The 25,897-nt window shown below is 38.1% G+C and overlaps 1 protein-coding gene across 17 annotated transcripts in view; it reads right to left on the bottom strand.

Moving 5' to 3' along the window:
* MAGI2 (membrane associated guanylate kinase, WW and PDZ domain containing 2) overlaps positions 1-25,897 on the bottom strand; it is a 757,092-nt gene that overhangs the window by 40,013 nt on the left and 691,182 nt on the right. For 11 of the 17 annotated variants that reach the window (XM_072029149.1, XM_072029077.1, XM_072029106.1 and 8 more), the window contains 6 exons: positions 25,652-25,738; positions 23,400-23,648; positions 11,176-11,361; positions 8,204-8,426; positions 4,753-4,993; positions 2,930-3,073 (listed from right to left, as the gene is read on the bottom strand). In XM_072029149.1, the coding sequence (XP_071885250.1) occupies positions 2,930-3,073; positions 4,753-4,993; positions 8,204-8,426; positions 11,176-11,361; positions 23,400-23,648; positions 25,652-25,738 (1,130 nt within the window). Of the gene's footprint in view, positions 1-265; positions 1,056-2,929; positions 3,074-4,752; positions 4,994-8,203; positions 8,427-11,175; positions 11,362-23,399; positions 23,649-25,651; positions 25,739-25,897 lie in introns of those variants that run through there. The other 6 variants (XM_072029125.1, XM_072029200.1, XM_072028930.1 and 3 more) reach the window with 2 other exon arrangements.

Below are 25,897 nucleotides of genomic sequence, written 5' to 3'. Positions count from 1 at the left end.
ACAGTTGTAGGGCTCATCCCATCACCAAGGTTTTGCAGTGCCCACTGAGTACAAACTACAGATTCTGACTTGGCTATCTGGAGCTGTCTTCAGTTAGACATTGCATTGCTTCAATAATACAAAATTATAGACCCATGACTATAGATGTTGCTTTATTAATATGAAGTACTTTATATTCTTTTATTTATTTCTGTAAGGAAGGAGATTTATGTCAATATGAATGTGCCTTTATTTTTTTTAATGAATTATAACTAGACAGACAACAAAATGTTATTCATTGAATACATTTACTAATTACACATACATATTTTAATTTAACATCTTTCATTATATCCTCTTCTATTTTTTCCCCAACAAGTTAACTGGTTTATTTTAAATTTTCTTGTAGTGGTGAATAGAAATAATCATGGAGTTATGTGAATTATTTTAAATTAATATTATTTTTTTCTATAAGTATGATCTGCACCTTGTGTTATCTGCTTAATGTTCTTCCAGAAGGCTTCAGCTAAATCAAGAAAGGCTTTTCAAGGAGCAGGAAACAGGAAGCAAAACAATAATGGAGATAAGTAGACCATAAGAAGAACTATTAACTGGGAAGCATTCCTGATAAGATCTGACCACATAAGCACCATTTACTATTCCAGTGCTGAAAGTCTGGGATCAGAGAATGTGATCTTTAAAGATGATGGTATATGAAGTGATAAGGACTGAACAGATTTTTGCATATTTTCCTATAGAGATGCATCTGTGAAACAGAATGAAATAGAACTGCAGCAAGCAGGCTGGTTGTCCCAGCCAAGAAATGGGAATAAACCTGCGTTATTGACAGAAGATGTAAACTTAGGAAAGGAGATACAACTACTGAAATCTGCTTCATTTACTCTTCTTCCTATGTCCTCTGTTCCTTTCAGCAATTAAATGATTCTTTTTGTTTTTCTGTTTTTGTTCTGAAGAAGCTGTTTTTGAGATAGTTCTGTCCATCCATCAGTTACAGGTCACTGGAAATAAAAGTCTTGCAAGTTCCAAACCCATTTGTGGCTGTCAGGTTAAAATGGCTATTAAACAGGAGAATAAAATTCAAGATTCAGTGACAGAGCTGGAGGGTAAAACTGGTTTCAAAGAATGATACTTTTAAAGGGGAGATAAAACTCCAAGTTACAGCTACTTAGGCAAAATTACACTTGGCCATGCACTGTGGCTATACCAACAAGCTTTAAACGTTATTTTAGAAAAAAAAATAACATTTTTTTATGGAAAGTTACAGGACATTTCCTAATGAAATTGTACTTTCCCTACAGATAAAATATAAAAATATATAGCACATATATACATATGCATGTAATTTTGCATATTTAGGCTACTCACAGGGTGGATAGTCTAACTTTGTTCTGTGATACTAGTTTATGCAAATGATGCAGAAATTTCTTCTTCTTCTTTTTTTTTTTTTTTTCCTGATAGAGTTTTTTACTTGACATGAACCCCTCTAAAAACATTGTTCTTTAAGGTCTGTTGACTTAGCCATATATTTCCAAATACATGATTCCAGGGCTTATTAAATCCTCAACTTTTTCTCATCTTTAATCACATTGTGGTTGAAAATATAATCTGGTTAAAGCTGTTTATTAGGAGCAATGGATGGTACTACAGTAAAGGAAAGAATTATAACACCCACCAGAGAAGATATTCTTGAGCTAAAGTTCTAGCTGCAGCATTTACCTATGTTTCACACAACAAATATTGTGGGAGTAGTTCTCAGCTTCCAGTTGCCTGCTTGGCTTCCTCCTCACAGGGACTGCTTATGCCATTGATCCCCCACTCAAGCTTCCAGTTGGACGCTCACAGATCTGAACTCTGTGATATGACTGAGCACTAACTGAATTCTAAAATTCTACAAAGTGGGCAATTTAAGAATGATTAAAAAAAAAAAATCAACAAAAACCCACTGAGTTATAAACAGAAAGACTAACTGTGTATTTAGACTGATGTCAATGTTCTTTCAGTATGAAGTCAAATTTGACAAGATTGTTAGAACTGAGAAACAGAATCCATTTAATAACCACAGCATTTGCAAAACCTGTTATTACTGTAAAGAACACAATTTCCTTTGCCCTTCTTTATACCTAAATATTGATTCAAGAATGTCACACTAGTTAGATATATAAAGAAATATATTTTTGTCTTGATTTTTGGTAGTCTTTTTCACCTGTGGTTTCCTTCTGTTGTTTTCATGTAATCGCTACTCTGCAGGGTATCAACAACCCTTAATTAGATATTTTTAGGAGATTTTTCCTATATAGAATGTATATATATATTAATAATTGAATTTCTTATCAAATTTCATATTTAGACATGGTATTATTATTTCTACCACTACAGAACTCAAATGCACTAAGACCTATACAGCCAAAGAGTGAAAATTGATTCCTACAAAGAAGGTTGAATTATATCAATTAACAAAGTTAGCAAACAATAGGAAGGCAATTAAAGTAGTAAAATAACACAGACCAATGCTTTGGTATCATAACTGTCAGCTAAATGTCACACAGTTATCACTGCTTTTGTGACTAGAGAAGTAACTGTTAATTATGCCAATACTATTATCAAAGAAATGATAAATGTTTTGTCAGAGATTTTGAAGATGCTTAGCTATGAGTGCTAGAATAAAGAGAAAAAAATAACAAAATAAAAGCTATTTTCAACAAAAAGTAATGCATTTTGTTCCAAAAAGAACTACACAGACCTACTATTTGTTTCAAGCCATTTCTTAAACTCTTCTAGGACCAATTTTTATTATTAGAGGTGTTTGGTATTGGTTCTTCAAAACACAATCAGAAAACAATAACAACAACAACACCTGTTTTCTCTTTGATGCCATCACCAAATATATCAGTTAAAGTTGACAAAAATTTTTACAATGTATTTTACTTACCCTCATCCTTCCATTTCTTATTGCTGGTCCATCTTCTGCTAATCTCAGCACAAACAAATCCATTTTGTACTCCCTTCCTCCTCGAATACTAAACCCAAAACCTTTGGCTCCCTTCTCCAAATCAACAGTGAAATAATCAAAGTCCTAAATAGAAAAATACAAAATGAAAGCCAATTAACTGTATAAATGGCATAATATGCATTCAAGAAAACTTTAAAATACATCTCTTCAAATGTGCATCTATCCAATTAATATAAGCAAATTCACTTTCAACTTATGCACTGTCAGAATAGATGAGAATAAGAGCACCTATTCTGGCCATTAAAAGCAAACTTAAGCAACATGTAAATGCTTAAAATGCTTAAAGTCTGAACTATCCTGAAAGACATCATCCAGTGGTTGCCTGGTATCAAAAGTTCTCTGGATGTCTTCCGTATTTTACCTCAATACATTCATGGTATCCAAGTGTAAGGTTTATATCTATGCAGAATGTTGATTTGGCAAAAGGGGCAGCAGACAGTTCCTATACAAACACCATCATAACCTAAAAATTAGCAGGACACACCTCCTAAATTCCCAGCAGAACTCAACCTGGTCAGCAAGCCAGACTGCATGGAGGCCCAAAGTGCAGCAGCTCTCCTCACTTCAGCTAAAACATGTGCTTTGAGGAGGAGGTTGGGAATGAGAGGTTTGAACTTCACCCTTTCCACATCCTACAGGGACTGAGATTCGTCTTTCCAGGTTTTGCTTGGTGGACCCTAACTACCAGCACCTGAGAGGGGTCCAGGAAAGAACTTGCTTTGTTACTTCTGATCCATCGGCAACCAAAAGTGCAGAAGCCATGGGGAACAGGATGAAAACAAGAGCAAGCTTGAGTTGTAGACACCAGTGGTTAAAAAATTAAATGGGATTGTGAGAAATGGGCAGCTAAGGCATCTCTAGACACTAAGAAGTGTCTTATAATCCTGTAAGATAAGGGGACAGGTACTTGCTTTTTAGACACTGAAATGAATAAACTTGTCAGAAGTTTCTCTGTATCATGTTTAAGAATTTGGATATTTTCATCAAAAGAGTTTATGTATTTTCCTTGAAAATATGGATGCAAAAATAACATCTATATATGGTTTCAGCATACAGTGACCAGACATTTATGCTGTTATTTAATATATTTCTGTCTTTTTTCCTCTGCAGTTATGTAAGAAAAAAGTAAACTTTTTCTTTTCAAAGTCTGAACATTCAGCAAGATCCTCAACCATTCTCAACTGTCAGTAAATATTTGTCATCAGCAACATCTTTTCCAACACCGTTCATCCAAGGTGTATTCCTCTGAATTTGTGAGATCGTGCCCGATGTAAAAAAAAAATGGTTAAAAAAAGGTAGTTTATCCTCATCCAAACTATTATATACACAAAACTAAATTTTATCAGGCAGGATTATTGTATTTACTTATTTATCTAGATTTGGTAAAACGTTTATTTTCAACAATGCTGTAGAAATCCCATCTCACCTAAGTACTTCTGCTGATGCAAATGAAGCTTATTTTAGAACTTTGATTTTAACTCTCCAGTACCTCAAAAATAGCATTTATTTAACATTGTAGTCACACGATTATAAATGCAGTGTTATTTGACAGATCACAAAGTACTTAATGAATGTTAATGGTTCTGGATTCATGTCCTCTACAGAGAAACAGTAACTCTGTGTAAAAGCAATAAAGGTGCTTTTTCTTCTGTAACATCAGCTGCCTTAATAATGTATTTGATCTTTCTCTACAAACTGTAATAATTTCCGTTGAGGGGTGCTGTCAGCATTTCAGGTTGTACCTGGGGCTGTCTGTAGTCCGACAGGGGGTACTGCCGGGTGTCGGGTGAGTGTTGCCTGTAATCCATCAAGGGTGGCTGCCTGTAGTCGAGAGGTGGTGGCTGCTGGTAATCCATCACAGGAGGATGCCTGTAGTCCAGGGGAGGCTGGCGGTAGTCAGTTGAAGACTGCCTGTAGTCTGTAAATGGAGGTTGCCGGATATCAGGTTTCACATCCTGTCTAGCTTTTACTTCTGACCTGTAACTGAGAAAGGCAAAATGGCTTAGTTTCAGAAAGCAGCAAAAAAAAAAGTTAAAAAATATGTATTATAAGGCGTATCCAGGAGTGAAAGCAAATTGCCTGACTGCAAAATTCCATAAAGCAAATTTTCACAGATAAGCAAAACTTTTGAGGGTAAATAGTTGAGGCATCCAAAATCAGTGAGCACTTCTAAAACATGAGTGTAAGCAGTTTTCCCTCAGGTCACACCATGCAATTTTCCAGCTGCCATCAGTGAGATCAGGATTAGGCTCAGAGGGACAAGAACAAGAAAAGCATCCTGATTCCCACTTTTCCTGCCTGGAAAATGAAACTGCACTTAAAACACCCCACAATACTCACTGCAAAACAGTCCACTGAGTTTATCAAGTGCCTTCTCTAGTATAAAGCTTTCTATAGAGTAAACAAAACATCAGTGCAGACATTCATAGCCCTTCTGTTTCATTGATGTAAATGATTATTATTGTGAGCTTCTAAAGGTTAAAAATGGATGCATTCTTTCTATTAGCTGTTATCTTTTTAATGGAGGGTATTCTTTGATATATGACAAGTTAATATAGTGTGTATTCTTACTACATGCTCCTTATAATAGTGCCTGGCTACAAGCCTGCAGGCTGTATCAGTATTCATGCACAGAAGCAACTCAGGGTGAAAGGAAAGCGAATCTGCTTAATGAGGAATTAATAACAAATAAACTATTGCTTTCATTGTTAACTGAATAAAGGAAAATGACATTTCAAAGTAAATGGAGCTTTTATAGCACAGTAGTTAACGAAGTGACTCTATACGTGTATGTACACATGCAATAAATACATGGACACATCAACTGTGAAAGTGATTTTGAAAAGCACTTACTGATTAAAATAAATGACAGTCTGAATGAATGAGTGCATTGTTTTTGCTCATGTTAATATATCTCTGGAAATATAATCTAAATAATCTAAACATTTTAAAATGCTTTTAGATATATTTCAAAATGTCATTATTTAGTGCAGTTACACTACCATTCTGACAGGTCTTCCTACACACCAGCTTGAATTAGCTTGGTGTCCAACCACACATGAGAATACCACAACTATTTCCCTTTTCTGGACTTTTCTGAGAAGATGGAAATAACCCGCTGCCACATGTTCTTTGCTTGTATGTGGCAACTATAATACGACCTGTATGTATACATAGATTCCTCGTATTTTCTCCACTCAGTTTCATGATCTATTTCACGATCATGAGTAAAACAAAGGTGTACAAGCAGTCTTCCTGTGATAACTCAGCCTTATTAAAAGTGAAGGAAAAATACTGATTACTATTCCTAAGAGTCCATCTTTTAGTATTTTAATTTTGATACAGAAGCTTGTATGCGGCTATATAAACCAGATGTAGTCTGATTTATAAAATCTGGTGTATAGTGACAGTGTATGAACTAGCAATAATAGACCTTCATCTGGAATAAGAGCTCTCATTAGGCAGGTTCCCAATATACTACCACAGCTGTTTCTCAGAAATGATGGTTTTATTTACAGTTGTAGGCATTGTGATTGTTTTGGAATAAGTAAACAGAGACATGATTAACTACAATTTACACTTTTCAGTTAAACTATTGCAAAAGTTCTTTTTGGAACTTTAATTACTAAGGTTTACAGGTCCCTTCTGAAAATTCTTAATTCAACAGACATTTAATATTGACTTACAACTGCACAGGGAGACTTTTTTGAGAGCTTTGTCCTGCATTTTGTTAGAAGCATATGTCTGCTAGGGGGTGATCATTTTTAGGGAAGCATTCAATGAAATATAAGGGAAAGAAATTTGCCAACTGTGACTAATTGAGAGAAAACCCTTTTGGGCAAGTGAAAGTGCTACATCTGTTAAACAAGGAGAACCAGAGGGCACAATGCCTAACTCAAAACTGAGCTCAAGTACCTCCTGAAGCAAAAAGTTAAAATTCTGCTACCAGCACCTACTGTTTGGGGACAAGGGTCTTGATGAGGTATGTTAGTTGCTCAAGATTAGCATATAGACAGTCTGTGTAATCAGCCTCATTTCACATGCCAAAAATTAATCTAAAGTGTTGATTGGAGATCACATAAAGTTGTATCACTGCACAGTCTGAGTGTGCTTTTTATATATACAGCTGTTAATACAGCTGGTCACCAATTTTCTATCCCCCTGCTATTTCATTTCCATCACAGATAAACTTTGTCAATGAATATACATAAATAACACAAGAAATTGGCTGGAAAATGATACACCCTAGAGAAAACCTGTTACAAAGGACTGGAGAACTGTTACCAGCAAAAGAAAATGACATGTAAGATAATGAAAAAAGACCACCTCATGATCACATGTTGATAGACCTATGTTTTGTAAGTGCTGATGATATTATTAGCAAAGAATAGTTCCATATTTAGTTTCCTGGCAAAAATACAATCCCAGGGGACCCTTGAAGTCTGGACAGCTCCTTGTTCAGAATAATGTTAGTCATAAGAATCATAGAATCACAGAATCATCATAGGATGGTTTGTGTTGGAAGGGACCTTAAAAATTACCCAGTTCTAACCCCCTGCCATGGGCAGGGACACCTCCCACCAGACCAGGTTGTCCAAAGCCCCATCCAGCCTGGCCTTGAATGCCTCCAGGGATGGGGCATCCACAGCTTCTCTGGGCAACTAGTGCCAGTGCCTCACCACGCTCTGAGTGAAGAATTTCTTCCAAATACCTAATCTAAGTCTGCCCTTTTTTAGTTTAAAGCCATTCCTCCTTCGTCCTGTCACTACACCCCCACCAATGAGTCCCTCCCCAGCTTTCCTGCAGGCCCCCTTTAGGTACTGGAAGGCTGCTGTAAGGTCTCCCCGGAGCCTTCTCTTCTCCAGGCTGAACAACCCCATCTCCCCCAGCCTGTCTTCACAGGAGAGGTGCTCCAGCTCTCTGGTCATCCTCATGGCTCTCTGGACTTGTTCTAATACAACCATGTGCTTTGTGTGCTGGGGGCTGCAGAGTGGGATCTCCAGGTGGCGCCTCACAAGAGCAGAGTAGAGGGGCAGAATCACCTCCCTCGCCCTGCTGTCCATACTGCTTTTGATGCCCGACACTCACAATCCACCACCAGCGAGTGCAACCCCAGCAGTACTGGGTGTCAGGGCCCACCAGGCTTCGCGGGCTCTGTGGAGCAGCAAGCTCTTGGCAGAGCCATATTCTTACCTGTTCTCATGTCCCTGCAGCTGCAGGGGCTGCGGGGGCGCGGGCTGTGCCACGGGGCTGTGCTGGGCGACGGGGCTCTGCTGCTGGGCCAGGGGGCTCTGCTGCTGCTGCTGCTGCTGGGCCAGGGGGCTCTGCTGCTGCTGCTGCTGGGCCAGGGGGCTGTGCTGCTGCGCCAGGGGGCTCTGCTTCTCCGAGCTGGGGGCCGAGGCCGGGCTGTTCAGCTCTGCATAATGGGAAGCTGGAGATTAAAGAGCTGTCACAGGGCAGCATTTAATAACAGGCAAAGGTAGACAATGGTCATCGTCGGTCACCCTCCACCCCTGGAAATATATGTTTTGTTGCTTTTGCTCTCTTGGGTTATAATTAGATTTTAAGACGTCTGAGGCTAATGGGCGTCTCTTGAATTTCTCTGGGATCTGAAATCTTGGCCAACTCTCCACTCTGTTTGACACCTTTATAATTTAAAACCCAAATGAAGAGGGCAAACAGCTTCCATGTGTCATGGTTTCTGTGAAAGTCTAGAAATACTGATATTTGAAAACTTTTTATTTTGAGAGAATGAACGATTTTAGTGCTTTCAGCGCTGTTATGGGATGACAGACTTGACACAAAAGCTGAACCACTGGTGCACTTGTGTTAGCTCCTGCTGTTTGAGCTCAACAAGAGTTCCCTATAATTTAACATCTTTGGGGACTGTGAGCAGTAAAACCAGTCTCAATAAATTCTGACTAACCAGCTAACCTGACGTATTCACTGTATTGGTGCCAAACGACCATGGCTTCACATAGGGCCACTGCAGAAAAACAGCAACCCTTTTTACAAACAATATAAAATGCACAACAACAGAGAGGCTGGGCTAGGAAATGTGGCCTCATGGTCTTAACAAACAGGGGATGCCACGGTGCCTTCAGATTTTCCCCTGCACCAGGGAAAACACATTTGGCACTGAGCTTATATCGAATGTATTTCTCCCAACACACTGGCTCAGCATTGCTCAGCATCTGCCTGTTAATAAGCATAAATGAGAGAGATTCCCATTGCAAGAGGGCAGAGTACTGCACAAGTAATCACATATGCATTATCAACAGCAAAGGTACACGTTGTACTTTTTTTTTTTCTGCTTGCAACAGAATGAGTGAGGCCAGCATAGCATGGTACAACATGGCTAGAAAGGACATGTGCATGGCTTAGTACCCCAAAAAGCAACAGGTATGCATGATTCTGCTCTCGCCTAGTTTGGCATTTGAATACAGTTTGAATTTTGAATTATTATTTTTTTTATATTTAGTGAGTGAGTTTGTCCCCTGTGACTGTGTGTTTCTAATGGCTCTCTGCTTCTTTAATTTATGCTCATAATTGTTCTAAAAATTTTGGTTACTTTATTAAAAATCTTTTCAATTTAGGCTTAATTGTCAAAAAAGCTTGTACACTCTCACTTAAAACATGCCTCATGCAGGCATAAGCAATACTTGTCTGTGTAATTACTATGCTTAAGGCTTTAATTGCCCATTTTGCATCTGTGAGCCTCTTCTGTATTGCAGAGTTTCAGAGGCAAAGATTGGGAATATTGTCCCTCATTTCTACATTACTCTCATAACTATGGATGAACAAGTCAGATCATAAACTGCTTCTAAAGCTGCTTTGCATTTATATGGTATTTTTCACCTGAAAGTACATTACAGAGGTATTAGATTTTTTTTTCCCTAATTTTATAAACCGGGAAGCTAATGGCAGAAGGCAAATGAGGTGTCCAGTGTCATATAGCCACATGGGGAAGCCATGACTCAGACACAAACTGTTCCTCACCACCAGTACCTGAGAACATCTTGTAGCATGGCATCCCAGATGTACCTCTGCTTCCCTTATAGTTTCAGGACCCCATTTCTAACACAGAAATACTAGCAATTTGTTAATATGCATAGTTCTGTGTACAAGGGAGGCCTGAATAAACTGCATAGACTACATGTAGCAAAACTCTTGTTTGTAGCTGCTTGCAAAACTGAACTCCAGTGATTGTATGCCACTATCTTTCTAGCTCTTTGGGATGTTTTCTGAGCCTGTGTGTGTGTTTATATGTTCATCCCTCTACTTAATTCATTAAAAAAGTAGATCTGTGTCCTTAGTGGCAATCCGTGGCCAGTGTCAGGCTATTTCCTTGTCTCATTGCTGGATGCAACAGTACAAAGTGAGGGTCAACTAACTCCAGCATGGATCATTAAGTAATTACATTACTTGCTGTATGTGACATTCCTAGCTCTGATGGTATTTGTTAGTGAGATGTAAAGCCATGGTCTTATTAATACAGCACAATTCATATACCGGTACAGCAGCTCACTAAGCTAAAAAAAGCCCTGAAACCAACCTCAAAACCCATGAAGCTGACATCAAAGGATCTCCACTGATAAGCTCTGCAGTAATGAACAGACTAACAAGTTTGTCCCCTTATCCTCACCTTACTGATGAAATAATTTAGGATTCACCTCTTTCCTGTCTTGTGCACTTATCCTAGCACATATAGAGGAAGCTACCAAATCTTAACTCTTCCTTCACATTGTTTTGTCACAGCTAGCTGGTATGTGAGCATGCCTGGTGACAGCCATTGTGGTTCTTCGTCAGTCACTTTGCTTACATAAAGGTTTGGTTAATAACAGGGTACAAGGGGATGAACAGGGCTCTTTGGTAGGATGTTTTTCCATGTAGAAGGCAATTTTTCAAAATGACATGAAAACCAACTCTCCATAACTCTGCTCTCTCTGTATCTCAAAGTTTGCTTTAAATACCTTTTTCATAGCAAGAAACCTTTTCAAGAATTCAGATAGTATTCCAGCTGGTTCTAAGGCTGTAATTTTGGTGTACTGTATGTTACAGCTGAAAATGTGAAACAAAAGATGTTCTTTCAAGCAGTGACATAATTCAAGCTAATTGGAGGCTACTTAAAATTTTCTTCCTGTTTTTAAGGGCCATTGACTTACCCTCCTGAGGAATGATGCGAAGTGTTACACTGAGACCTGCGTCTTTAATTAGCTTCACAATATCTGCATGAGGCATGTTAATAATAGACTGGCCGTTCACAGCTAAGATCCGGTCTCCAACTTTAAGTTTTGCACAGCGATCCGCAGGACTTCCATCAATTATTCTCCCTATTTTATGGGGTACAGCTAGACAAGGAATAATATTTAGTTAGCTTATGCAGCAGTAAGTGATGATGTTCACAAACAGAAGAAAATGAGCTCATTTAGAAGAAAATTTTATCTTAAAGATACTTTGTTCATAAAACAGTTATTCTTATGAAATGTCATTTGCATGAACTCAGAACATATTTTGCTAAAAATTCAGAATTCAGATGTGCATACAAAGCACATACATACAAAGCCCAAAATCAGTTTTATGGTTCAGCTAGTTTACAAACCTGATATGTGACAAGATAATAAACAGTTCAGGAAAAAAATAAGGCATTAGAACAATGAAGGGGATAAACTCGCACAATAAGTAGTAGTCATAAGTCGTCTCCCACCTCTGAATTTACAGAATCCCTTTATTTGTATACTGCAGAAGAGATACTACAGACATGATTTATTTTATATACAAACTGATTTTATTACTGAAAGTGCCCAGGGTTTACTAAATTTTTCTCCTCCTCCACACAAATATGTTAACTGATAAACAGAAATCATACAGAAGATTTATTGGGATGTGAGGTTTTCTAATTAGATACATGCCAGCATGAATTTGCAGTTAATTATGAGTGTATAGTCACATTTACTACATCAAATAAACACACGCATTCTCAAAACTTTACAGATCTAGTTCACTTCTTTGCTCTTTGTGGTTCTCCATTTTCCTGTGTGCTCCATCTGTGTCCTTATTCTGTCTTTTCCCATATTTCCCATTGAATTTTCTAAATTTTACTCTAAATATGTCTTCTAGAGTTTTTTCCCTCTATTATTCAATCATTTTTTAACTTAGTAGATATGCTATAGCTGACAATTCTTATCTTTCCATCAAGACTCTCCAAAGAAAATGCTATTTTCTTTCCATCTACTAGTCATAAACATGCTTATCACAATTCAATTTGACTATTTATTCTATTAATATCATAATAATGTCATAGAGTGTAATAAATTCCACACTTTAGTCTTGGCACATTTAGCTCAAAGATGTTCAGCCTCACTGTCCACCTCAAACTGGTGTTAGAGCAGTGCATTTTTTTTCCTTTAAAATAACGTATCCTAAAAATACTAACATCTAAGGACAACTTCAAAAAAGTAAGACAAAAGATAAATCATACATTTCATGGAAATATCTAGGCTATCTAAGCTATTATCAAGCAAAGCACTAACAAGAGATATGTTCAGAACACTCTATCACCACAAAACAAATTTCTCAGTTCCTTGATAAACGTTTCCTGAAGGTGATGGTGACAAACACAGATTGCACATCTCATGCAAAGTCACAATATGCACAACTCAAAGTGACTTTTGCTTCTAATATGGATGAAAGCACTGCTTATGGTGTTAAAAATAAATTTTCTGAGAACTAAAAATATTAGTGCTCTGAAATGCAAACCATAAATTGCATGCTTCTTTAATCTTGTAGTTCAGGTAAGACTATAAATTTAATTATGCCTTTAGTAATATACACACAGCTAGTTTACTCCAGAAATGCTGCTTAGGAATAAGCACCCGGTTTACGTTGCAGTGCCTGAAGCCATTCTATACATTAAAATACACTAAATATGACTAGATGACTTTGTACAAAATTTGATTTTATTTTGCCTTTGATGCAGACCTATAACTGCCACACACACACATCAGATTAGATTCCCCAAATAAGTAAAAGAGTAACTTGACAGCGAAACAGTTCACATTTGCACAGAGCCCTTCACAAAATCAGTTCTTAAAACACGACATCAAATCACGTCAGCTAAGACTAAACCATGGCTGTTGCTGGTATGCAAAATGAGATTTGTCTGAAATTTCTGTGACTGTACAACACATCAGTAGAGATCAGAAAATAAGGCTGCCTTATATGAAAGAGCAAGTAATTTTGTAGGAAGAAAGAAGGGGAAGCATTATGGCTGAGATGCTATAGCTAAAATTCCTATGCTTGCCATTGTAAACTCTACAGAAGATGTTTTTGATAGCATAAGTAACTTAAGTTCTTTAAAGGACACAACTTCAGTAGTGAGGGAAGGGAGGGCAGGAAATACTATTAATACACAGTTTTTGTTGGCATTCTTGCACCTGATGAGTGAACAGAGCAGATATCCACGTTTGTGATGTCTGCTAAAATCAAAGCTGGAGGTAGGAGAACCATGAGAGTCTGATTCAGCTCCATATCCTGAGAAACTGAAATGGAGGAAAGAGAAGGAACTTTTCCCCACTTTTTCTGCCTCTTAAGTCTAACAGCCTTTGCCTGACATATAAAGGTAAATAAATGTTTTGGTGTTAGTGCACTTTGTCCTGCAGTGCTATGAAAGGATCAACAGTAGGTGGCTTTCTGAACAAAGCTCATGTCTGTCAAACAGCTTTTTCTACTGCACTTTGTTTTTTGAATATTTAATACTCCTCGTTTGAAGCTGTATTGGTTCAATGTGTTGCCATACGATCTTACTGCTTGCTGTAAGGCGTGGAAAGCTTTTGCTGAAGGAGTCAACAACTCTACCAGCTTGGCAAGGAGTCCATTGGAAAGTTATATCATGATTTCATGGACAAATGTGATGAATTACTATTGAAACCCACAGAAATCCAGCAGAAGTGGGTTTCTGTGCATTTATAGATAATATGAAAAGTTTGCTTTCTGACTCCTTTCCTTGCATTAACATCCCAGGGATCTTCTTGTCACTACTTGCTCTCTCCAGCAGAGCTCTGCCTGAGTCTCCTCTTAAGCTACATTACCCTGGCCAGCATGCTCCCTGCTGCCTTGGAAGGGGAACCTTTTTTTAAGGATTTATTTACAGGCATGTGTGCTTCTAATGGAATTCTAAGGTTATCTGATGTGCAGGTTGCTTATGAAAATATGAATATTATTATGTTAGAAGGCTTAATTTTTAAGAGTCTTTGGTGGTGGAATACTTACTGTGAAGGGATAAGATAGATCTACTCACAGGGGATTAATAAGGTAAAAGCTAAGGAACAAAGGTAGAAAAGAGCTGTGAATTTCCACAGTGGAGATTTTTTATCATTCAGAACAGTTACATCTAAAACTGGCATGGAAATGCTGCAAAAGTGGCAGTACCGAGTGGGCTGAGTGAAGTGACAGACAGGATCTCATGGGTAGAAATGTAAAATGATGCACATGGAGAAAAAATAACCCTGGCTAAGCTTAAGCAGGGATGGATCCTAAATTAATTATTACTACCCAGGAGATCTTGTAAGGTGTGTCTACTTCTCTAAATACATAAACTCAGTAGAATAGTAAACAAAATTTTAAGAGTTAGAAAAAGAATAGCAAATGAAACAAAGTATTGCTTGTTTATTATCGCACACCTAAAGTCTGAATATTGCTTATAGACCCAGTATTCTCATCTCAAAAACATAGCACTGAACAGGCAAAGATTGAGAGAAAGACAGCGTGGCAGTCAAAAGCAGAAATCAGCCTCTGTTCATTGAACTTGGACTGTTTTGTCAATGAACTTGGATAAGAGAACATGGAACAATCATCTGGATGGCCAGGAGCATGAATAGATTAAAAGGGATTAGACAAATTCATAGGAGCTAACTCAATTGCCGATTAAATCAGAAACCTGTGGCTGGGAAAGCTGAGGACAGCGTGGAACTGCATGGCCTATCGGTCCCTTGCAGCATCACAGATTGGTTCCTGGGAAACCTCTTCCCAAGTTTGGCATTTCATTAGGGCTTTATTAACATATCAGATCTTCTCTTATATTGCATCTCTAGTGGCTTATTTTTATATGAGCAGAGCAATAAATAATGTAACCTTTTAACGGAAGTCCCCCATCACTTGACTGGTGATAAATGATTCCACTGGGCTTTAAAAAATCTTACAAATTTATTCAGACCTTCAGATTTCACCACAAGCTGTTCTCCAAGCATATACAATTTGAACATGGTAGCATGTACCTGGATTAGACTCTGCAGAGAATTTGATCCACTTATTCCAAAACAGGGGTACCTGAGCAGCATTTAAGATGGGCAGGGTATACAGAAACATTTGGATTTTTTTTTTTCTTTTTTTTTTTTTTTTTTCAGGAATCCTATTATTCAAGCTAAGAGAGAGCACAGAAGATAAGATGGCCCTTTATAGGACAATTAATTTCTTAGTTCTCTCAGACTACACAGTGAATGAGACTGGAAGGGAAAATATTGTGGTAAACAGTGATTTAAACAGACTTTTATTGTTGAAAAAATGGGAAATTAATCAGATGCTATTTATATGTATATTAAACATTCAGATCTTCAAATTATATATAGATTTTTTCCTAATACCATCAAGTGATCCAAAATGTGATATTTTTGAATGATGCATATGAATATCTAACTTAAGAGAAAATAATTCTTCCAAGGCCATAGCCATAATCCTAGACATAAAGAACCTAGTACAGAACAGCAAAACTGCAGGAGAAGTTCCTAACAATGGATCTCATGATAGAATCTATTTTTTTCTACAGTGCGTTTTATAAAAAAAAAAGTCACTTCAGGGAAGTTAGAATCTTGAGAGCACCTCAACTTCTAAGATTTTTGAAGCCATCAACCTCGCTCCCTAAATCTCCCTCAGACGTTTAAAGCATTTTTGTCAGGACTGCAGGCTGACCCAACACTTGCACCTAGCAGCTGATGCTTTCCCAGAAGGTGGTTAATTGTGCAATGATCAGCTCTAAGCTCATAATCAAAAGAGAGATTAAATCAAATAATGACGATACAAAATGATTTAAAAAAAAATCTTTGCATTTAGGAAGTGGGTAAGGTCTGCTTTCATTAACTAGCTGATTTGTATGTATATTAATATTTTTATTTTATAAAATTGCCCACTTTCACTGATCCAAATAAACATCCTTTCCACACCTTTACATCTTAGAAAAGAAAGAGTGAATTCTGTGGCTTTACACCTGAGGGTCCATATGCTTGGGTCACCTCTACATGAAGCCAGAGCAGCTACTGAATACAAATGCTGTTTCTAACACTGTGTATTTCTGTCAAGCCAGTTGCTTTTTATTTTTTAATTTTTTTTTGAAAATAATATGATTTCTCCTCACTTGTGAAACACATAAGCTAGAAAGAGTTGGTTGTAAAAAGATGTTACCATGAAAAAATGCCTTTCTGTTTGACATCTAGAATTTTCTTTATTTGGTTATTTTAGTTATAACTGTTGAGACTGTATTTCGAAAAGAGTAACTTTCCTGTTTTTGCACTATGTAGTAACAAAACGTCAAAAATGATCAGTTAAGGGGGGGAAAAATCAAACCTGTACTTTATCTATTAAACCCTCTGGCAGATAAATTCTTGTGATCTTTTTTAATGTTAGCAGATATAGGTAGTAAACCAAGCAAGTGAACCTTCCTGAGCCAGCTGTCCTTTTCAATATTATACAGCTGAACCCATGAATATTTATTATGTCCTCAATTCTCAAAAGGTGCAAGAGTTTTCATTCAACCAGCAGGCTCCAGCATATCAAGTTTTAATTGGAAGAATATATTAAATGTAAACATCAGTAGTTTCATTGCTCCTGAAGAATATGAAATGTAGGAAGCTTGTATACAGTAGAGTTTCTGTCAAAGCTAATCTTAGAATCAAAATAAAATATGTTCCTGAAATTTATGATTTTTTGTATGTCATACTCATTTGGAGAAAAACAAAACCAAAACACCTGTGGCATGCTGCCTACTGGCAAATGACTATACTCCCTTTTGTTTATAAGTTGAATGAACCTATGAACTGAAACATCCTATTGTGTGCTGCTATGGAACATATTTACTTACATAGCATGGTTTTGTCACAGGCATAAGAAGCTAGGTGTGAAAGAGTGCATATAACTTAGAAATCTGGAGATCTAATAACATTTAGGCAGCAAAAAAAAATGATGGAAATTAGGTACATAATTCAGGCTTGTCATCAAAGCAAAATGGAGCCCTAGCTCCATGAAATCATTAGCAAAACCTTGATTACCTTGATTCACTAGGTTTCTGCTAACAAAGCTTACACAGTTTGGTTTTTGAAAACACATGAGCAGCCCCCCTAGGTCCGAATAACCTACTCATGAATAAACTGGAGGACAGGATTCACCTAGAGAGAGAACTGGTGTGGCTCAGATCCTCCATGCTTTATTCTCCAAAAGGATCAGATAGACAGTTGAGTAATTCATGCCACAATTCATGCAGCTATGTGCTTTCAGTGATATAAAAAAGATCTCTTTTGTCTCTTAAGGTTATTTTATTATTATGAATTAGAATTAGAATAGTTCAGACCTCCAAAGATCATCAAGTCCCACTGCCTGACCACTTGAGAGCTAACCACAAGTTAAAGCATATTTTTGAGGGCATTATCCATGACTCTTGAGCAATGACAGGCATGGGGCATCAACCCCCTTGCTAGGAAGCCTGTTCCAGTGTTTGACCACCCTCACAGGAAACAACTTTTTCCTAATATCCAGAATTAGCCTCCCCTGGTGCAGCTTTATGCCATGCTCTCACATCCTAAATTGATTTGAAAAACTGACTTGTGAAGCAATGTCTTTCAGCTCCAAATTTTAATATCAGTTTAAACAAACAAACAAACAAACAACAAAACCACCACAAAAACAAAACGAAAACCAACCAAAGACCAACCCAACATCAGAATGTGCCTTTTTGAAGCTGAAGAGACAGGACAGCTCAAGCCTGAATATCAAAGCCAACTAGAAATGAGAAACCAGATCCTTTTCCCCAAGTCACAACTGTGTTCCACAGAAGACTCGTGTTGCAGGTGTTTTTTCAGTGCTCTGTTCCAAAGAACTCCAAGCTGGAGTAGATGGATATCCTAATTTCCAAAGCTCTGTTTTCTCTAGAATGTGCAGGTTGATCACAGAAAATTGTGTCCCCAGGCACTTTCTTACTCAGGAAGAAGCATGGGTTAAATTGAAGCACAAATAACTGTCTCAGATCACACAGTTATCATTGATCAATGAGCTGTTTTTTATCTTTAAACTGCAAGGAGTTCAAAGAAACTCTAGAGCTGAATGGGACTTATTTCAGAACTCTGTTTTCTGTAGTCAACAGGACCTTATCTTGGATTTAAGGTTTTTAGTTAAGGCTGAATATTTTGAGAAATGAGAGAAACTTATTTCATTAGGCTTTTCGTTTATTTATTTATTTATTTATTTTTAAATACAGCAGTCATTGGCATATGCACGTAGGGGCAAATTAAAGCTGCACCACCTCTTTTGTAAAACTGGACAAAGACCATAAAAAGTATGCACTGCCTTCTGCCTTTTTTAATGTTTATTCATTATTGTTATTTTATGTTTGATTATTTATTATTGATTTAATTTAATTATATATAGATATATATACATACACACATATATATATTCAATTTATAATTGTGCTAATTGCCAATACCTGTTGTGGTAAGATTGATAGATTATTGCCAGTTTTCCCATTTCACTGGCAGTTTCCAGTTAACAACATTAGTTTAGAGCACATGCTTCTTTTCTACAGAAATTAGGGTGTTCAGAGATTTACAGTGGATCACAAGTTCTCTTCCTAAAAGGATCTGCATTCCAAACAAAGTAAAAGCAGTTGGATGATATGAAATTGGTAGGGACAAGTGTATTCCATAAAGCTCAAGGACAAATTAAATGGGAGATCTTTTGGCAATTTCCAGCTGACTCTAAGTGCTTTTTTGTGGGATACAGATAGTGAACTTATCGTGATACCCTAGAAAGCTCCACAAATATGTAGTTTTACCACAGAGGACACACACTATTAAGTATTATTCTAAAGGTAATTCAACATGTAGATTAATTAATTGAGTTTCTGTAATTTTTGCTGCAATATGACAATACTGTCATGTGAGACAATGCCACTTTAGACACAGCTGTGCCTCCACAGTCTCCCATGATGTTTGTGGCAGGATGTTGGGGAGCCCTGCCTTGCAGAACCACACAAGTTGAACACACAAGAACCACACATATTTTTAGTGGGAGAAGCAAGAAAGTATAACTCAGGTTGGGACTTCAGTAATAGTTCAGTTTGTTCAGTTTATCCACTGAGGCCTCCAGCCCAGCCACAGAGCCTGTGAAGATTTCCACAGAGCCCTGAGGCCACAGCCATTGGGATCCATGCCAAACTGAAAGTGAAAAACTGGAGTTTATAGGTTCTAGGCATTCAGCTGGGCATGTGACACTGAATTCTTTACAGGAATACCACTGGAGTTGACAAATTTTTGACAAACTATGTGTAGCTTGCCTAGCAATAGAAAGCAAGAAGCAAGGTCAAATTTAGGTGGCCCATCTGGTGAAGGAATGGGAGACAAGGCACCCTTTAATCTTGGGACAGGGTATAGGGGAAAGTGTGATAAAATGTTTTAGGGGCAGTGGAAGTTAATCCTTTCATTAGGAACAGGCCAAGAGCCTGGCTAGGTGAATTTCTGTTTTTTAATCTCTTACGGTTCTAAGATCCTCTGGGCTCTGCACTAGGCGAGATGACTTGCTCCTAGATGTACCATTCAAACAAAGTTCTTTATTTATACACTTCATCTTCTTTTGCTGATATAATTTAAAAGCATGGATGACCTTGTCTATGCCCTTGCTTTGCCCCGCGAAATCTCTTCATTCAATCCTTGTCACTCATTCTCCACTCCTGATCTGCCCCACATCAGAATTCTAGTTTGGCACAAGATAATCCCCTGTGCTGAATTAAAGAACATCCCAAGTAATGCTCTGACAAGGGGGATACAAAATTTCTGTCACTATAGAACAAAGGAAGAGAAAAGAGACACAAGAACTGGGTGCTGAAGCAAGTACCAGTGAGTCAAAATTATGTCCAGATGTAAAGGCTGGCTCCCACCTATGTAATTATAATTTATTAAAATGACAGCTACAGTGCTGCCTATCACAAAATGTGAGAAAATAATCCATTACCTAATAACGTCCTTATTACTTATCTGCATCAAGGGTAAAAATATGCTTTTAGTATTTTGAAAATTTCTGCAAAGCAAAGGCAAGCCTGTAAATCAACAGTGACAATTCAAACCCCTTGCATAGCTTGTCAAGAGTAAAGATGACCAAGACTGTAGGTCTTGGAGGAAGAATGACATCCTGATTATAACACACCAGGCAGACACCTGGAGGCTGAGCTTTTGTGTTCCCTCTTGAGCTCTGGGCCAACTGCAAGGCAGCAAACCCATGAACCTGTGGGTCTGATGCTGGTAGGAGCTCAGACTGACTGCATCAGTTTTACCAGTGCTTGCGGCTCAAGTTCCTAGTGACACAAGGTTCACACTTCTGTACTGAGCAAGAGCTGTTGCAATTAGTTGATTATAAAAGTATGTGAGAATGAGGAAAATATTTTCAGTGCATGATTAATTACCTTCTTGAGTAAAAGCAAAGCTGATACTTAGCGCTTCTAAGTCCTCAAGTCATTTACTTTGACAAGAAAGTAGAGGAGGGAATAAAGATATCAAAATAATCATTCTTAAATCAAATGACTGCTTCTCTTTGCCCTGAAGATGTTCCCAGTGAGATGACTTTTCAGGCTATGCTGTGCCTATCAGTATCTTGCACTACAAGATATTCCCTTTTCTGACCTTTTTTGCCCATTTTGATTCTTTCAGAGTTGCTTTGCAATTTCTATATTAATGTTTATGTTATGTTAATGTCATGTTAACTGTGTTAGGGTATATCTACACATCACACATGGGGATACGTAAGCTGTCAAGTGCCTCTGAAATCAGAAACACTGGAATTACAGCACAATATTTCACCAGATTAATACTCTAATGTTACAAGAAGCAAGTGACTAACAAGGTACTTGACATAGTGCCATGCAGAACCATATTGTGGTATTGATGTAAGATATATTTTTGATATTATACATCCTATGCCCAGTTGATACTTACCTGCTGTTAATATGCTTTCTACATCTGACTGTGCATTTTAATCAAAGGATTTTACATTAATTCCAGCTGGAAGGACCTCAGGAAGTCTCAGTAACTGCTGCTGAAATTACTCATTTATGTTATCTAGTACCAAAGGGCTTGAAACTTGGATGCCATGATCTAGATGGAATCTAATGAGTGTTGTGTAAAGGGGGAAAACCATTTCCCCTCAATCTACTGGCTATGCTTTTTTTTATTACATCCCAAATTACTTAACCCAAATAAATATTAGGGAAGAAAAATGAACCTCCCTTAACATTGAAAAGGCTGATGATTTTTAGCCTATTTTTATTCCTGCTGACAGATTATGTAATTTTCAGCTTATTTTTTCTCTTATATTTTTGGAACAGAATTCACACAAAAATGGTATTTTCTTCTCTATTCTGTCACTGTCTACAACAAATGTCCTTTTTTAGTTCATTGCTGTTGTTTTAAACTTAGGATTTGGGTAGTTCTTGGGATCACTGAAATTCAGTGCAGTTATTATTTGAATAAATTTGCTTGTCACTTCCAGAGCAGACTGCCATTTTCAGTTACTCAGCTAAGGTTCAACAATGACTACCTATGCAGTAGTGAGAAAGACAAGAATATGTTGGTGGGTAGGAGGAAAGCAGGATCTTAAACTTGGGTCTGTTATATCCTGCAGAGCACTCTGGTCACAGAACTTTTTGTTGTTTGGGCATATTCTCTTCCTCTGCTCTTTCCCTCTCCGTCTTCCCCAGCCTCAAATCCTGTGAAATAATTTTCTCAAAAAATTTATAGCTAGCTTAACTGATTAACGTTTATATCTCAGTGTTTTCTATTTTTTATTTTTTCCATCTGATATTTTGCAGAGAACTTCCAATTGGCTATTATATTCAAGAAAGTGAAAACTTAGAGTCCCAAGTGTCTAATTATCCATGGCATTATTACAATATTAATTCTAACAATCATATAATTTTGAAATTCAGCTGAGGTAATGCGAAAAGAACTCTAAATATCTGCATGGTCATGAAGTATTGAAAATTTTTCTGAGATAATTTGCGATTGTGAGGTATGGCTTTCCGGTGCTCCCTTTGCTTTTCTCTTATGAATGCAGAGGAGTGAAGTGTGGCCCTGAAAGTAGATTTTTTTTTTTTAATTTTATTTTTTTCCCTCAATAAACAGTTTTGGGCTAAAGAACAGTTTCTTCAAAACATTTTAAATGCAAGAAAAGACTGCATTAGGCTGTAATATGCAAAATGACATATGTTCTTGCTTGTCTTGATTTTTTCAGAACTGGCTAGTACTCACAGTTTCAGATTGATTTGGTAGGAGATTTTTATCTTTTCAAAGCTTTTTATGCATCCCACTCGCACGGGGCTCCACTCGATTAAGTAATAGGTTTTCCAATGCCATTTAAAACACACAATGGTGCCCCTGTACCTGCAGGTGGCACTAGGTAGGATTGCAGGTCCTCTGTCACATCTTCCTGCCCTCTCCCTGGATGTACCTGGACATCTCAAATGGCACTACATGCAGATATCAAAGCAAAGTAGAGCCCCAGCAAACATGAAAGTGAGCTATAATCCTCAATATCTGATTCTACCACGGTACTTATCATGCCTTGTACTCAGTGGTAACTTCAATACTATATGCCATCCAGCCAGTTAAAGAAATCAACCTTCCTGCACCTCTGTCTGACCAGCTTCCTTGCTTTCCAGTTGATTCTGTGGTGCCCTAACTGGACAGGTATAGTTGTGGGGTTTGCTGTGATCTCAGCTTTTATTTCAATTTCTTGAACTTCAACTGCATGCGAGTGAATGATTTGTTCACATATCTCTGGTCGTTGCTTCTTAGTATCTCTTTGGTATACAGGAGCAGGGAAAACCTACTTTGTAGGTGAATTCTGTTGTGCATGGGTGAAACAGTGCCTTAGAGGCTGGATAACCTTTGGGTTTGTCCAACACACAGCAGACAAACAGTGCCCCTGGAAACAACCTTGAGAGCCCCTTCAGCTTTAATCAGTGCAGCGATTAATTAGAAGTTGTCAGGTTTTAATTACCTTTTATTTCTTTTTATTTTTTATTTTTTACTTGGGGCAAATGTGGAAAAATAAAAGCTGAAAACCATGATTTACTTACTTATTGTGGACCCAGACTCAGGCCTGTTCAGGGAGCTGATGATAACAAAGCCGAAACCTTCATTCTCCTTGCGGTGGATCACGACATCGCTGGTTTGCAAGCTGTGAGAAGTAAAGCCCTCGGGGGGTGTAGCATTGCTGCTAGAGACAGCGTGATTGCTGTTGGCATAAGTTGCGTAGTCACTTCTTGGAGAACTGTGGTGCGTGGACACTGAGCCTGGGCTTCTGCCATTCTCTGGGCACGGTTCTCCTAAAATATAAATCATACCAGTATTACAGACTGGCTTGCTCAGTGGATCTCTGACTTACAGTACATTTGCTAATGCAACATAAATACACTTGACTGTCTATGGCCCGGACTACTGAAAGTATTAAGCTAGGAGCTGTAATAGATGCAGAGAGACAGGAATCTACACAATTATGCAAAGCTTTCAAGGGCAATCAGATAAAGCAAGCATGAACACTTGGTGCTAAGCTGTCTAACAGAAAGGAAACTAAGAAACAGTGACTATCTGGATTGCAAAAATGTTAGCAAGCACTATTCTCTTGTCTCCTGGTTGATCTGTCATCAAGAGGAAAATGTGACCATCTAATCCAATATAAAATTATTTGTGTTTGGATTAAAAGAATTTAAACAGGCAGCTAACATAGAGTAATTAGCATTAGCTGCATAATGTCTTTCTTACAAATTGATTAGCATGCTCAAAAGACATTTATGGAACAGAGCAGTTATACAAGGAAAAGTAATCACAAACAGTTTTTCCATGGATGCCATCACAGGAGCAGTGCTCATTTAAAGGTTTTGAAGATGCTCTTATGTGACGAGTTGGAAAGGGCAGAAGTAACAATGGGGGCCATCCACACTTTACTACTGCTTTATAATAGCAAGAATAGAGAGCAACTTAAATCTTGTGGGAATAAACACTTTTTTAGTACAAGCATTTGGGCAATTGGAAACAGTAAAGTAGTAAAGTTACACTTCCAGATGGGAAAAAAAAAAGAAAAAAAAATATTCTTTGCAGATCTAAGTTTACACAAATCATTATTTATTGACATTTTAAATACAGAACTTTCAGATAAATGTAAGCAATTTTTCTCTTCACAATGACGAGAGTGTCTCTGCTGAACATGTGAAGAGTTTACGCATGCACGCATGCATCCTAGGAAGGGAGCTTGCAAATTAGACCTTCAGTGTGTATATGTTAATAAAATAAACAACATCCAAGCCTAGGCTGTTGCTTTCTCAGTCAGGTGTGTCCTTTAGGAGTCCTTGTGCAACTATGAAATAAAGTGATTAGAGAGAATAAAGAGGAAGAAAAACAAACAATTATTATACTCCTGCGTTAGAATTGAAAATCTCCACGAGTTATTGAACCAAATCTGCAACTAAATGCCATAGTCAGTGACAAGAGAGATCTCATTTTCTGGCTGTCATGTTTCAGAAAGCTGGATACTGTTTGTGCCAGTATGGCTGCAACAGAAAGGAAATTATCTTACCCTGCAGAATGACCAAGAGCTGGCTTGACCATAAATGAATACAACTGAATGCCGTTAAGTATAGTAAAAGAAAGATAAAGGAAAAAAAGCTTAAACAGCTATTCAATTGTCAATTTTGCAGTAGATATTCATCAGAAAAATTACATTTTGCTCCTGCCTGTGGAGAAATGGCATTTTAATCCTCATTGTTCTGAATACCACATTTTCTTAAACAAATTGTTTTCCAGAGCTTGCTAGAGGTGGCTATCGGTCCCAGGCTGGGGTGAGTGTCTGTGGAGCGGTGGTCCCACGCCAGGGCTGGGTAAAACATAGACACCAGCTGCCAGGAGCATGAGGGCAGCCTCGTTTCCCTCTGCTGCTCACATTCATGCTGAATTGATCTGGCCTGACATGCTAGTACAGCATTTTGCAGTTATGCCCCACATCACTCATTTTAAAATTCTCCCACAAAGCTCGTGTTGTAAGACACAAAATTAAAATCCTGTTCAGCTCCAGAAATGCTTAAACATTAATGAGTTACACGCGATACTCCCCAGTGTGGCACTCTCAGGGACTAAGAATAACTCCAGGTGTTTTACCAGCTTGCTCGATTTTGTGTGCCGGGGGACCAGTGTGTCTCATAGACCGTCGTACTTAACATGTAACAAGCAGCAGTGAGGGCTGACATCCCTTCGGTGCTGCCCCTCGCAGTTATTAATTGTGCCTACCGCCGGCAGAGCCGGGCAAGGCCCTAACTCGAAGCGCTCGGCGTATTACCTTGGTTATTGGCCATTTTCCTAGTGCTGGGGGAGCTGCGAGGGGGCGTCGCGCCGGGTGGAGGGGGCCCTTTCTGGCTGGAGGGCTCTGGAGTCGGTAATAGAAGAAAGTCAGTCCCGCAGGAGCGGAATGGAGGGGCTGCAATGGGGAAGGGGGCACTGCAGACACAGGGGGTGGTTTTGGGGTGGCTTTTTGGCAGGGGAGCAAAGGGGAGCAGCTCAGGCAGCGACAGTGGATCTAAGGCAC

The sequence above is a fragment of the Anas platyrhynchos genome, chromosome 1 (assembly GCF_047663525.1).
Source record: "Anas platyrhynchos isolate ZD024472 breed Pekin duck chromosome 1, IASCAAS_PekinDuck_T2T, whole genome shotgun sequence".
In the NCBI taxonomy this organism is placed as follows: Eukaryota; Metazoa; Chordata; class Aves; order Anseriformes; family Anatidae; genus Anas; species Anas platyrhynchos.
This window is presented reverse-complemented; position numbering and strand designations above follow the sequence as displayed.